Source organism: Adiantum capillus-veneris, chromosome 29 (genome assembly GCF_014529385.1).
Source record: "Adiantum capillus-veneris isolate H3 chromosome 29, ASM1452938v2, whole genome shotgun sequence".
NCBI classification, from domain to species: domain Eukaryota; kingdom Viridiplantae; phylum Streptophyta; class Polypodiopsida; order Polypodiales; family Pteridaceae; genus Adiantum; species Adiantum capillus-veneris.
The window spans coordinates 121,748,153-121,762,338 of record NC_140959.1 but is presented as its reverse complement, the minus strand read 5'-3'; the positions used below and the strand labels follow the sequence as shown (position 1 = coordinate 121,762,338).

The window sequence follows — 14,186 nt, the reverse complement described above, 5'->3', positions numbered from 1 at the left end:
TAACATTGACTGTGCCACACTCTCCGAACTCTTTCTTATGAAATGTAAAGGCGTCCCAAAGGTCGTGGTCTCAAGCCGCGAACCTCCAAGAATTAGCTATTTAACAACATTTACTTGCTTCTGGCTTATCATGAAATACGATCCCATTTTGCGTTTGTCAATGTTTGGTGTCATGTTAGTCAGATGTTAATGTGTCCGATTCTTGTTATGTCATGCTGTCAACAATTGGTAACCTTTAATGGTGCTAAATGTCTACACTTTCTATTGCCAAAAGGTTGGGTGTTCCTTTACTCATTTTGTTTCGTGGTACTTCAGTGAGGGACAGGTGGTGGTTGAATGAAAAGCGACCGGATACATCAATGCCGCTGGACGTAAAGGCGAGCACTAAGCGCCTTGTCATTCTGGATGTGAATGGAGTTCTGTTGAGGGATTGTCATGAAGAACCCGAAGATTTGTGGAAAATCCCATTTCCAGAGGGATGTAAGTCCCGATGCGTGCAGGTCTCCTGGCACAAATACTGCGTGGTCAGACCAAATGCGGAGGATTTCATCCTTAGCCTGAGGAGGCGATGCGACGTGATGCTTTGGTCCTGCAGCCAAAGACACAATCTGATGACCATACTGCATGTTTGCTTCCCTAAGTTGGTGAAGATGCAAAGTCTCTTTTTAGGTATGAATCCCTTAACTTCCAAACTGGTTTGGTTGATTTTGGTACTGTATCTACCTTTGCTAGTGATTTGTACATATTCTAGTACTATTGGTTCTTTTTGTACTATTTGGTACTATCGTGTATAGGATTTGGTACTGTTTGTACAAATTGATATTGTCCACACAATTTTGGTAATGTTAGCACAATTTGGTGCTGTTTGCACAATTGGGTACTATTTGTTTCTTTTGGTTCTTTTTGGTTATTTTTATTCATTTTGGTCCTTTGGTACATTTGGTACTGTTTGCACAACTTGATACTATCCATACAACCTGGTACTATTTGCACAGCTTACTTTGGTACTGTTATGTACAGAACTTGCTGTTTTTCTTTTTTTGGTGATTTAAGTCCTTTGGTACTTTGGTATTGTTATGTACAGAACTTGCTGTTTTTCAAACTGTGGTGATTTAAGTCCTTTGGTACTTTGGTACTTTGGTATTGATATGTACAAAACTTGTTGTTTTTCTTTTTTTGGTGATTTAAGTCCTTTGGTACTTTGGTACTGTTATGTACAGAACTTGCTGTTTTTCAGACTTTGGTGATTAAGTTCTTTGGTATTTTTGGTACTTTGGTGCTTTGGTGCTTTGGTACTGTTATGTACAGAACTTGTTGTTTTTCAGACTTTGTATACCTGCTCTAACAACGTAGTTTACTTGACACAGATAATTTTGACCAGTCCCATTGTGAAAAATGGGCTTCCTCTATGAAGGATGTGGCAGGCCGTTTGGGGCAGTTCGGCGACAAGCCCATTTTCCTGAAGCTCCTGCGAACAGTTTGGCGCAAGCATCCTCAATTTAAAGAAGCCAGCACGCTCCTTGTGGACGACACAAGATACAAATCATTGAAGAACGATTATGAGTCGTGTTGCTGCATTCGGACATATGAGCCAAAATATTACGATCAGAACAAGCCGAAGTATCTCATGGATGTCATTCTGCCATGGATCACAAGATGGCTAGATGAGAAGTTCCCCACCGCTTATAGCCGGCGCACACCCCTGTTTGATGTAGAGGACGACATCTCCCTGTATGTTGCTGACTACTTTGTATCTTTGGAAGGGTACTCGTACCGGTTTGACCCCCCTGATGTGTAAAAGATTCTGTAAAAGACTGGCATTTTCGTGTGATAAGAAATTATTGCTGGGCATGAACCTTCGTCTGCAAAAGTTTTACACATGCACTTAATTTTTCTGCACATGATCTTTTTCTTGCCACTTCTTTGGTAATTTTTTTGTTGCTATTTGCATGTAAAGCCTGAATCAGCAGAAATGTCAAATAACCCACGAGCATTGATTACTTCTTCCCACTTTAATTTCTGTCCCATTGATAACTAAACCCGGATTCTTGCACCTGCCTAAGATATTTTCAACCATATTAAAGTATCCTGCTATCAAACAAGGGTTAGGCAGTCTGGCTATCAAATTTAGTACTACAAGAGTCAGCTGAAAACAAATTAGCAAGTACACACTACTTATCACAAGTAAGATTCTATTCAAGAGAATTACAACTGTTGCTGCCAGTGGCTAGACTTGTAGTTGGGGTTTACTCTGTATGGCTCCCCTCGTGGTCACTCCCTTCGTCATATGGCATACTGTTGTAGATATTTTCATATATCTCTGAGGATAGTTTAAAATGGTTATGCAGGCCCGGTATGACCTCCATGGGGAACCGTATGGCTCTAACAAGATGGGAGTAGATCATGACCGGTGGTTTCTCATTCAATAGGGTATAAGTATCAACTTTGCCCTCAACCAGGGCATAGTACAAACCCTCAATTAGAATTCCACCCTTTACGATCTTGTTATGCCAAAGGTCCTTCAGTACTCTTGGTGCCTGGTACATGGTTTTGGTGCACTTTAGAAGGTAGAAGTCCTCTTTCTCCTCGGTTGCTTTCATTGCAAAGTTATCCCCAATGGACAGTATTTGGCTCAGCACCTTAGGGTCTCCTTCATACATAGGCATGGTTAAATCCACACTCACTTGGGAGGAAAGCAGATCATTGTAGTTCTCATCATCCTCGTCCTCATCACTACCTACTTGTACAGACTCTGTCAATGGCTCAATTGAGAGATATTGCCATTCTTCAGTGCGATGTTTATTATTGCATCTCCTCCATTGCCCATGAAGGATCACAAAAGCAAGACAGCGTCCGAAAACGCACATCACATGGATTGTGTGTTGAGTAGCCGTCAACACAATGGAATGAGTGAGACCCTGCAATTGGTTTGCAGTCCCATAGTGGAGAACGCAACACATCATTCGATGAAACCAACCAGAAGACCCTTCTGGTGCTGGCACCCCCACCTTCCCTCGCTGTGTTAAACCTCGCGTTTAGAAAATTGACCAGCCGCACACTTCATGGGCCAGCCATCGGGCTTTAGCTCCTCATGCGTCAAGGTTCTCTTGATAACAGCACCTGCATCATCATGCTCTCCTTTTTTTCCATGACCTGAAGTGGAGAAGTTGTGCATCATATGCAATCCTGTCAACTGATAATACCTTGCTACAAAATAGTATGGTCGTCGTGCCTTGAACTGTGAAGGGGTACCATCTGACTAAACCCAATGATAACGGAAACATTGTCCTTGTTGTTTCATCCAAGTGTCATGCAAGAGAAAACAATGCTGAACAAAGAGCGTGTCATGGAGCTTATCGTCTGATATGTAAAAATGCAGAGTCTTCTCAATGGCTCCTACTGCATTTCTGATATAAGAGATGTGCACCAGTATTGTGACCTGTGTTGACGCATGGACTGAATTTCATTCTGCACTTTAAAGCTGTAATTCTCTGCAAAATCAACAACAGAAACCACAACGTCGCTTGGAAACTTTAGCAAGCAGTCTTTAAATTGCTGGGCTTGCCGCTTGACAAAGCTTTTCAGATGATCTGAAAAAAAGATGAATGAAAGTTGCACTTTTTATCCTTTCCACGACTAACTCCTTTCTCTGCTTCTCGTTTCCTTCAACATTAACCTGTCCAATACCCACATCCTTAAATTTCTTAACAATCACCTCCCTGCTATCTGCTGCAATCTCGTCTGGGCAGAATGACAACTTCCTTACACCACATCTAGGGCACTCTCTCAGCAAGCATCTCTGTGCATGATATTCATGATCCTTAGGGCGAGGGCACAATATGAAATCCAGCAAGATACTTATGTGCTGAAAAACTGCCTGGTTTGCAGAACTCACCTACTTCACACTGTGTGCCACAAATGGAGCATGTACATGGATGTTCCTTTGCGTGATGTCCAAACTTGTTCTGGCGCATTTGATTGAAAGCATCCCTGAAGTATACCATCTGGATATGGTAAATACAGCAGCAAGTATAGCGCTTCTTTAATTTTTGGACAAAGAATGGCTTGAGTGTGTTAAAGGACCTAAGTGACAACTCCACCGCAGGATACGTGCTTTTGAATCTTCTGTAGAGCTCCACCTACATACAAAATTTGATCCACATTAGAGCTCAGAATATTACTATAAAACAGCAAAGCACCAAAGTAGTTTACAGTACCAAAATTAACAATGTAAACCACCAACTCATTCTAAAATACCAAATTTGGCACTGTATTGCCAGATTTCAGGCTACAGTACCAAATTAAGTGCAGAAAAGCACCGAACTGGATTGATAGTACCAAACTACCAAAGTGGGTACATTTCTGTACATTGCATAGAACCAGCCTGTATTCATAGGACCAAGCAGCGTCCATAGTACCAAATTATGTACATTGCATAGTACCAACCGAATCCATAGTACAAAACAGGGTCCCTACTATCAAATTCTGTACATTGCATGGTACCAGCCTGAATTCAGAGTACCAAACAGGATCCCTAGCACCAATTTTCGGACATTGCATGGTACTAGCCTGAGTTCATAGTACCAAGCAGATCTCTAGTACCAAATTCTGTACGTTGCATGGTACCAGCCTGAATTCATAGTACCAAACCTAGTACCAAACAGGATCCCTAATACCAAATTCTATACATTGCATGGTACCAGCATGAATTCATAGTACCAAACATGATCCCCAATACCAAATTCTCTACATTGCATGGTACCAGCCTAAATTCATAGTACCCAAAAGGATCATTAGTACCAAATACTATACATTGCATAGTACTAGCTTGAATTCATAGTACCAAAAAGGATCCCTAGTACCAAATCTTGTACATTGCATAGTACTAGCTTGAATTCATAGTACCAAAAAGGATCCCTAGTACCAAATCCTGTACATTGCATAGTACCAGCCTAAATTAATAGTATCAAACAGTATCCCTAGTACCAAATTCTGTACATTGCATAGTACCAGCCTAAATTCACAGTATCAAACAGGATCCCTAGTGCCAAAGTGGGTACATGTCTGTACCCTGACTATGTTAACAACAATACATCTACTCCTAGTTGCAGATATGCGAAGTGCCATGCCAAGGAGGACCCCTGCGCTTGGATGGTCACATCCCTTCGCCCAAAGGACGTGTCTCTTCGCCAAAAGCCACACTCCTTCGACGACTAGTCACACCCCTTCGCTCTACGGGTGCGACTCTTCGCCCAATGGTTGCAGCTCTTCGCCGAAAGGATGTGTCTTTACGTCTAAAGTCATGTCTCTTCACCAAGAGACGTGTCTTTTCATTTATGTCTCTTCGTCTCCTATATAAGGAGCCCTTGTATCACACTTTTAATCAATCAAACACAGACTCTTTTAAGTCTTGTTTCTGAGTTCAGTTCAAGTTTCTTAAGTCTTAATCATGAGTTTAAGTACTTAATTAAGGATTAGCACCTAGAATCCTCACATCTAACCCCTGATCGAGAATGGAAAATATTTGCAAGCGTAGGGCATGTTATGTAAAGCTAGTATAGTATGTGTTTACTAAAGCCGCAAGCCAAGGAATGGAGAGAAGGGAGGTAAGGTGATGGAGAGGGAGATAATGAAAAAGGGGCAATAGAAATAGAGACAAGGAGAAGCATCAGGGAGAGTATAGACCTTTATAATAGACAGAAAGGCCTCCTTACATCTAAGTTTGTTTTGAATTAATTCTTTGATTCTTTTCAAAAAGGCTACCTTCTTTCGCTGTTTGTCATGTGTTGTAAATTCTTTCTTTGAGGTATGTGATTAAAAATCCTTAGGCTTTTCATTCTCTTCCTCTTGTAACTTGTTTGTGGTGTTGTGCAGTTGTGTGCTTCGAGGTTGTGTACCAAAAAAATTGCTGGTGTATGGTTCAAAATATTCACATGATTTTGAAGAAAGTCAAGGATTTGGCTGGTCTTTTGATACTGAACCAAAGCATGATTGGCCTACACTTATTGCTCAAAAGAACGCCGAGTTGAGAAGGTTGTTGGGAGTTTACAAAAACATCCTCACAAATGCTGGTGTGACATTAATTGAGGGTCGAGGCAAGGTTGTCTCTTAACACTTGCCTAATATTTTGGTTTCTTCCTTTGGAGAATATGTAATTACTAATAGTTTTTTGTTGGTGGATATATATATTGTTTCTCTTGTAGACTAGGCCCCATTATCATTGCTGTTTTAGGTTTCTGTACCAACATGAGCATGCCATAAAAAACCACGATGCTTATTATGAACACACAATGAGACAAAGCTAATAGTTGAACAAGCTTTTTTTCAGTGAAACTAGATTTGGAGCTAGGATAAACGAAAAGAACTTAGCTATATGTACAGGCACATACCAGATTAACAGGCAACAAAGAAAACTTAGTGAGGGCCAGCATCATGTGAAGGTGAACCTTGAGTGATTCAAGTATTGAAATTTCAGTGCTCTAAAACATCAGTTATTTAGATATTAGTAAGATACTATTTAAAAAAAAAAGAAAAAAACAATTTACATGGAGAGTTCATCTTTTCCCATTTTTCTCAACTACATGCTTTTTAACACAGATTCTGGCTTTTGTACTAGTGATAACTCCCCCCCCCCCCCTTTTTTTTCCCTTAGTCTCCCAAAAATATTTATGAGTATTTACTTTTTTTTTTGCTTGGGCGATGTCCCTTATGTTTCCCATAACTATTTATGAGAATTTATTATTTTATTTTTTTCTTGCCATTGAAAGGTGATATTCATTGATAAAAAAATGTGAACCTATTTCTAGATTGTTGATAAGCACACAGTGGAAGTAAATGGGAAACATTACACGGCAAAACATATACTGTTGGCAGTGGGGGGCCGCGCGATCATTCCAGATATTCCAGGGAAAGAGTTTGCCATCACTTCAGACGAAGCCTTGGATTTGCCCTTTCGACCAGAAAAGATTGGTATTGTTGGAGGTGGTTATATTGCCCTAGAGTTTGCTAGCATTTTCAATGGTCTTGGGAGTGAAGTTCACGTTTTTATCCGTGGGAAAAAGGTCCTGAGAGGCTATGATGAAGAGGTACAAGAGTCATCATCTGTTTTAAGTTATATAGACTTCTTGCAAACTTTTTCCTCACACCTGTTTTGCAGATACGAGACTTTTTGGCAGACCAAATGGCTTTAAGAGGGATCAATTTCCATTTTGAGGAGAGCCCGCTTGCCCTTGAGAAGGCCAATGATGGCTCCTTATCTTTAAAGACAAACAAAAGCACTGAACATTCTTTCTCACATATAATGTTTGGAACTGGACGCAGACCAAACACAAAGGTACAAAATTAATTGAATGACGAGTTTTTTTCATTTTTATATTGATTTTGTTATGTTAGTGTGCTGTGAATGCAGAAATTGTAATTTTGCAGTATCATTAGAATTCTTGACTCTGCCCTTGCAGTGTAGTTAGGCTATGAGTGACATGGTTCAGTTAATGATTGCTTAACTTTCTAGTGTTTTGCCCAAGTTTGTGTGCTTTGGCCATTACTTCTGAATTTTAGACTGTTTAACGCACAAACCTAGAATGTCACATCTTTGCGAGCAAGTTTTGAAGTTTTATGTTATCTACAAAGCTAGATATAAGTAGAATAAATGGCCTTCAATGGACTAAAGGCTCAACGAAGAACATTGATTCATATGCTGATATGTTTTGTAATGCTGAGTCACAAGTTATCTCAAAATATTGGGGTGTGGAGCGGATTGCGTGTTCACATCAATTTAACAGCCATGGCAGGACTGTGCAATGATATCAACAAGCTGCTGCACTGCTGTTTGACACCACATCTATTACAGTTGGCATGAAAGAATAGTGGACTGTATGGAGGTTGCGATACAACCTCTGAGCTGCCATAAGGAGCTGATGGTTATATTGTCTTGTGGTGACTACCACCTTGCACTTTCCTTTAAGGGTAGCCGTATGGTGGACATGCAGACTTCACATTGTGAAGTTTTTGTCCCAGTTACGACCAGTTGATATTGTGCTAATTCTTTCGATCTTTGTGATGCGTATGCCCTATCAACTACCTCATTTCTGTGCTAATTTTTCTGATTTAATGCTTCTTTTAGTGCTAGGCTACATTATGGCTGAGTCTGCCCTTGATCTCCGGAGTCATGACAGAAACTCAGTACGTTGAACTTCGTGTTGATGTATGCTCATGTGTGTGCACGTGTGGTGTGTGTTGTGTTTGGGAGCATATGTTAGTACCTAGTTCTACACCCACTATTGGGCAAATTTGGGCATTGACGACGTGAGTGGGGACGTCGTGGTATTTAGTCAATACTATGCATGATGGAGCTGATGGTTATATTGTCTTGTGGGTGACTACCTTGGGTCTATACCTTGCACTTTCCTTTAAGGGTGAATCTGGGCTTATCCTGGATTCATCTAGGTATATTTGATGACTTGGCTTTGGATCTATTGACAAATATAGAAAAACATTTTAGGGGAAAGTCTTATGAAAAAAGCGTCTTCTGGAGAATGCAATATGTCTAGAGACAAGAGAGAACTTAAGTGCTACTATTGCAAGATCAAAAGGCACATAAACAAACACTACTGGCAGTGGAAAGAAGACAAGAAGAAGGAAAAGCGTGATAATGCAAAAAACAGGATAAGGGCCGGCAAAAGTTGAAGAGCTCAATGTAGTCATAAATAGTGATGCCGGTTATATCCTATGTATCTCTTTGTTACCTACATGCTTCTCAATGAGAAAAGATGACTAATTTATCCATGATTGGACCTTAGATTCCAGCGCATCCTTGCGTGTTACACCTCGTAGAGAGTGGTACTCTACTTATGGTGGTAGCAAATGTGGATGTGTACACTTAGTTAGTAACTTGTGTCAGTTGTTGCAAGCGAGATGTATTTAAGTAATGGTTCTCCATTTGTTCTCACCAATCTTAAGAGTTTTGGAAACAAATTATAATGTTGCCATCTCATCTCGTCAGTATTCTAGACAAACCATTGTAGCTTGTTGCTATCTCTAAGGAATTGAGAATGCATCGTTGTTTTTCCCTTATCAATCTTTCTGTTACTTTAGCATTTGTCATTTTAGCTGACTGTGGTGTGACTACCTTGATGTCCCATGATTATTTTGTCATTTGGCTCTTTTACTGATGAATTTGGTGTACAGAACCTGGGATTGGAGGAGGCTGGTGTAGTTTTGGACCAGAAGGGTGCCATAGTGGTCTGTATTCAAAAAACTTTTCATGTGATTAATGCACTTTGGTCAACCCCATTGATTTAACTTTAATTTACCTCCATTTATGATAGGTTGATGAATACTCAAAAACAAGTGTGGATTCAATATGGGCAGTCGGCGACGTCACAAATAGAATAAACCTGACTCCAGTTGCGCTAATGGAAGGTGGAGCATTTGCTAGAACTGTATTTGGAGGACAAGATATTAAGCCTGATCATATGTAAGGATGTACAGTTTCTTTTAACATGTAGCTCAAATTTTGATACTCTGTATTCAATTGTCTGACATTTTTCCCCGGTCCTGGAAAAGAAATGTTGCCACGGCGGTCTTTACACAACCTCCTGTTGGATCTGTGGGCCTTACTGAGGAGCAGGTTTGCTTTTGAGCACTAGTGTACTTACAATTGTATGTTAGCTATTCAACCTTCTCAACTCTTGCGTTTGTTCGATGAAAGATAACATTTATTTCTGTTAACATCTACAGGCAATCGAGGAGTATGGAGACCTTGATGTGTTCACAGCTAACTTTCGACCAATGAAGGCAACTTTGTCAGGTCTTCCTGATAGGACATTCATGAAATTAATAGTTGACACATCCACAGATAAGGTCGTTGGTGCGCATTTGTGTGGAGACGACACGCCAGAGATTGCACAGGTTGTTTATCGATGTTCTTTCTTTGCAAAGTGACTAGGCTCTTTAGCTTCAGATTCAGTGAAATCTCTATCTGCCTGCTTAAAAGCTCAAATGTGTTAGAAAGCCTGTATGTTGCCCCATTCTTCACTTTTTTCTGAGCATTTTAGTTGTTAAACCAGGGTGTTGCTCTAGCTGTGAAGGCTGGGCTCACAAAAGCTCTGTTTGATACAACAGTGGGCATTCATCCTACAGCAGCAGAGGAACTGGTGACCATGCGAACACCAACTCGAAAAGTCCGCCAAAAAGACGTGAAAGCCCTAGAGGTTCTTTCTTTTCCACCAGGCTTTTAAACCAACCTAGCTAGTTCTTGTCCAATTCTTAATGTCAACATATGCATAGGTTCTTAATGTCAACCTAGCTGATTCTTGTCCGATAGTTCTTGTCTGATTCTTAATGTCAATATATGCATAGGTTGAGACAGTGAAGACTACTTAGGAAATACTGGATTGCTACACACAAGGGTAAAAACCAGTCCAACCACGACGTTGTGGTTATGATCTCCTTTTTTGCGAGTGAATATCGGCCAATTTTGATTACTTTGTATTTGAGATGCCCAGATGTTATGGTTGAAGTGAAGGCTGAATTGCGACATGCCATCATCGCTATCCTGCAGAGAGTGTATAGAGAACCGAGCAAAGTTTTCTTGAGAACATGCAATGCCAGATGGGAAGCACCAAGTTATTGTAAATTGTGATAGTTTTGATACACGTTGTTTAGACCAAGCTAGTCCTTAATTTTTTTATTTCAGGCGCTACATGGGTGCGTCTGTATGGGCTGTAAAAGGAGAAAATAGGAGCCTTTTTCTATGGATCAAACTGTAATTCTTGCGCGGCTTTTGGTTATGCCATGCAAGAGGTGGTTTGCAATGTAGTTATTTATTTGCAATTGGAGGCCTAGCTTGGTCCCGAACACTTTAAGGCGGGCAACCCATGAGGTATGATGTGGTGGTTCAAGGAAGCACACAGGCTCTCTATGATTTCCTATGGAAATGGTGAAGGGAGATTTTGCACCTGATTGGGACATGGACATAAAACTAGAGTGTTTGTCGAGTGTGAAGATAAGTGGAATATACACAATGTGCATTGGAAGTTCTATGTTTATAGGCTTGATATAATCATAATTTCTAGTTTATTTCCCGACCTCTTTTTGACAATTTCAAGTGGATAGTTTTCCTGTTAGTTGAACATGTTGTATTAAGTGTTGCGCACAATTGCAGTGAAAGATAAGCCTTTCTTGCCCATGCAAAAGTATTGATCCGCTTAAATATTTCTGTTAGTTCGAGTTGCCAAGCGGATGTCTTGTGCTCTGTGGGATCCTGTGGCACAGTTTCCCATCATTTCGATTACAAAGGAAAGGGTGATATATTGGCAAGATGAAGTCAAGAGGGCTTCATGCATATGCAAGTCCAAGCATGCTGAATACATAACAAGCTAAACTATTGAGAACAAGCATTTACTGGTACAGACCTTCCATGGGTGTTTGAGGAGACGATGTCCTGGACGATGTGGATTTGTAGGCAAGAATTAAGGATATTTTTTTGATAAGAAGATTAACATTCCAATTTTTTTGATGGCACTGCTTTTCTCAGACCTACTCTAGTAGGTAGTGGGTGCCCATTTGTAAAAAATTGAAAAAATTTCTTATTTAGCCTCCAACCTTCAGTAGAAGGTACAATTATATCAGGGCGGCCTTTAAGCAGAAAAAAAATTTGCATCAGCATGCAGTATGACCCACTCAGCAGGATATTCCGAGCCCTTGTTTTTATTTAAAAAACGACCCAGTAGGAGTAACCTAGTAGTTTTCACTATGTGCACTTCATGTAAAGCTTGAATAAAGTGTTGGCCTTCATCAACGCAATCTCATGTAAAACTTGGTGGGACTTGTTGCATATAGCATCTATAGAATATATTAGGACATATGCAAATTCACATTTAGCATCTAGCATTGAATAGAATACAAGAATGACTAATTTGGCAAGGGTGTCGTTGCGTGAAAGGTATATACATTTGAAAAATGCTATAATGTTTATGGGAGGAGACATTTAAGTGCATTGATTATAGATTATAGGGATGGTTACAGTTGAGATTATATGTAAGTGAGGTTACATGGGGGTTGTACTACTATGTCTACATGGGGGTTGTACTACTATGTCTATTGATGAATGGTTTTTCTAGTATATGTGCTACATGTAAATTCTTGCAAACGGAAAGTATTTTAAAAAGAAATTTTTCATTGAATGGTTGGTAGTGCAGAATGTTGGCTCACATTTTTGAAGATCGATGTCGAGCGTGTTGTCTTTCTTCTTTTGCAGGTATTTGTGTTTTACCTTCTTTTGTAGTTATTCTTGGTCCAATGAATGAGAACAATGATACATGTACCTTCATGTATTCTGTGTTATGGCATCGACAATGCTTGTTGCACCGTTTGTTGGATTGATTATCGATTTGATGCTTTCAATGATCATGCAGCGTACGCCAATTGCGATCGAATCTAGTTCATTGAACTTGGGGTCTAGGAGCTACTATTGAAGGACATTTATGTTATTCATGTTCGTCTTCATTCCAACTTTTGTAAGTTTGATTGTACAATTTATTCAAGGCAAGGTGATAGTGTTGGACGTCTGATCTGTGAGTACAAATTATCATAGTAGAGTTGTTGATGTAGTCGTGCACATGCGCTTCATCTATAATACATGCACCCAAGGTATAATTGATCTCATCTACGGCTTGTTTTCTTTCACGAATAGTGGTCAAGAACTAAAGCAATTCAGGGTCCGTTGCATGTCTTACAACCTGCATGACATTTTGTACAAAGTTACATATAGCAAGTGGAATGAGCTTGTGATATGGCATGTGTTACAAATCTCTCGTGCGTGACTACAAACTGGGGATAGTTGGGCAACATCACCAAACAAGAGAACAAATTTGTTGTTGAAGGGATTTACGAGTGTACCGCGTGTTACGTTGACATTTTTGTCTTATGATAAGGTCAAAAGTCATTTGAGTTAACATAAATAGCTAGTCTATTATAATAATATCTTCCTCTTTTATGTCCAAATATTGCTCATCGGTCTCATGAATAGAGAGGGGATACTATTGATTCGTGGTTGGTATCTTGAACTCGTAATGGATTGTAGATGCAATGTTGCTAAGTGACCTTGTTGTTGTCGCTCCGATGGCAAAGTGCCCAACAATAATATAGACATGAGGGAAGTAGGAGTGTCGGTCGACCTCGTTTATAGCTATATTTGTGAGGTACATTGTATACAGGAGGGTCATATTTCTAGATTGTGAGCAAAGATGTCACATTGCATGCTCCAATATCTATACAATGCAATAATTTCAAACCATGACCTATCATATGGACGATAAGTTAGTTTCAAATTGACTGCAGTTTACTCCCTAGCTTATTGACGCTTGGATAGTAATCTTCTAGGTCTTAAGAACTTCATACTGATATCTAGTACGGGAGAAACGAAGACATATATAGTATGGCATTAATTATTTAGACACATAGTATGATATCAATTATTTAGAGCTAAAGTAAAGATGCACAAGGTGAATTCATTATATTGCGATAAACCACATGCATTCACTACACCCGAGATCCAAATAAACCAAAGCAAAGAAAATAATACGAAAAATTCTAAAACAAGCAAATGAATAAAGCATGAATGAACCACAACAATAAATGAGGTGCTTTACTGACTTGCAATGTTGTACTGATGCTTTTTTAATGTCCAATCTACAGGCCGATATTTGAGTCAAGCTAAAAAAGCAATGTGAATAGTTAAACCTATCATCTTGCAATGAAATGTCAGAGAGCGGAAGTGCAAAATATACAGTGCATATCATACAGAGGTGCCATAAAAATGTATGGTGGAGAGTTGGCACTGTGGTCTCTCCAAAAATTTATAAGAAATGGAAGCTGTGCCCTGTCCCGTAGCGTTTATGTGTTGCGCCAAGCAAATGCATGCGCATGGAAAATTGGATGCAGATAACGGACCTTGCAGTGTTGTCGAGTTGGAGTCGCACTTGGACAATTGGAACGTGGAATGTTGTGAATATATGTACTCCTTGCCATACACAAAACACGTAGATGTAAATTTATGTTCTATGTCCTCTGATCAATATTACCTTCTCTCTCTCTCTCTCTCTCCGTGTGTGTGTGTGTGTGTGTGTATGTGTGTGTGTGTGTGTGTGTGTGTGTGTGTGTGTGTGTGTGTGTGTGTGTGTTGT

General features: G+C 39.8%; 2 protein-coding genes across 4 annotated transcripts in view; both read left to right on the top strand.

Moving 5' to 3' along the window:
• The window catches only part of GR (glutathione reductase), a 45,690-nt gene extending 33,120 nt beyond the window's left edge, over positions 1-12,570 (top strand). The window contains exons 2-11 of one of the 3 annotated variants that reach the window (XM_086505894.1): positions 5,875-6,100; positions 6,807-7,085; positions 7,157-7,333; positions 9,187-9,240; positions 9,327-9,475; positions 9,565-9,628; positions 9,739-9,909; positions 10,068-10,211; positions 12,201-12,259; positions 12,417-12,570. In XM_086505894.1, coding sequence (XP_086362020.1) covers positions 5,875-6,100; positions 6,807-7,085; positions 7,157-7,333; positions 9,187-9,240; positions 9,327-9,475; positions 9,565-9,628; positions 9,739-9,909; positions 10,068-10,211; positions 12,201-12,221 — 1,285 coding nt within the window. In that variant the 3' untranslated portion in view covers positions 12,222-12,259; positions 12,417-12,570. Of the gene's footprint in view, positions 1-5,874; positions 6,101-6,806; positions 7,086-7,156; positions 7,334-9,186; positions 9,241-9,326; positions 9,476-9,564; positions 9,629-9,738; positions 9,910-10,067; positions 10,212-10,359; positions 10,410-10,505; positions 11,088-12,200; positions 12,260-12,416 lie in introns of those variants that run through there. The other 2 variants (XM_086505892.1, XR_015187149.1) reach the window with 2 other exon arrangements.
• On the top strand, positions 3-5,868 carry LOC147419868 (uncharacterized). Its single transcript, XM_086505895.1, has 2 exons — positions 3-669; positions 1,368-5,868. The coding sequence occupies exons 1-2, from the start codon at positions 249-251 to the stop codon at positions 1,796-1,798; spliced, it is 852 nt and encodes a 283-aa protein (XP_086362021.1). The 5' UTR covers positions 3-248; the 3' UTR covers positions 1,799-5,868.
• Positions 12,571-14,186: the final 1,616 nt, after the last annotated feature.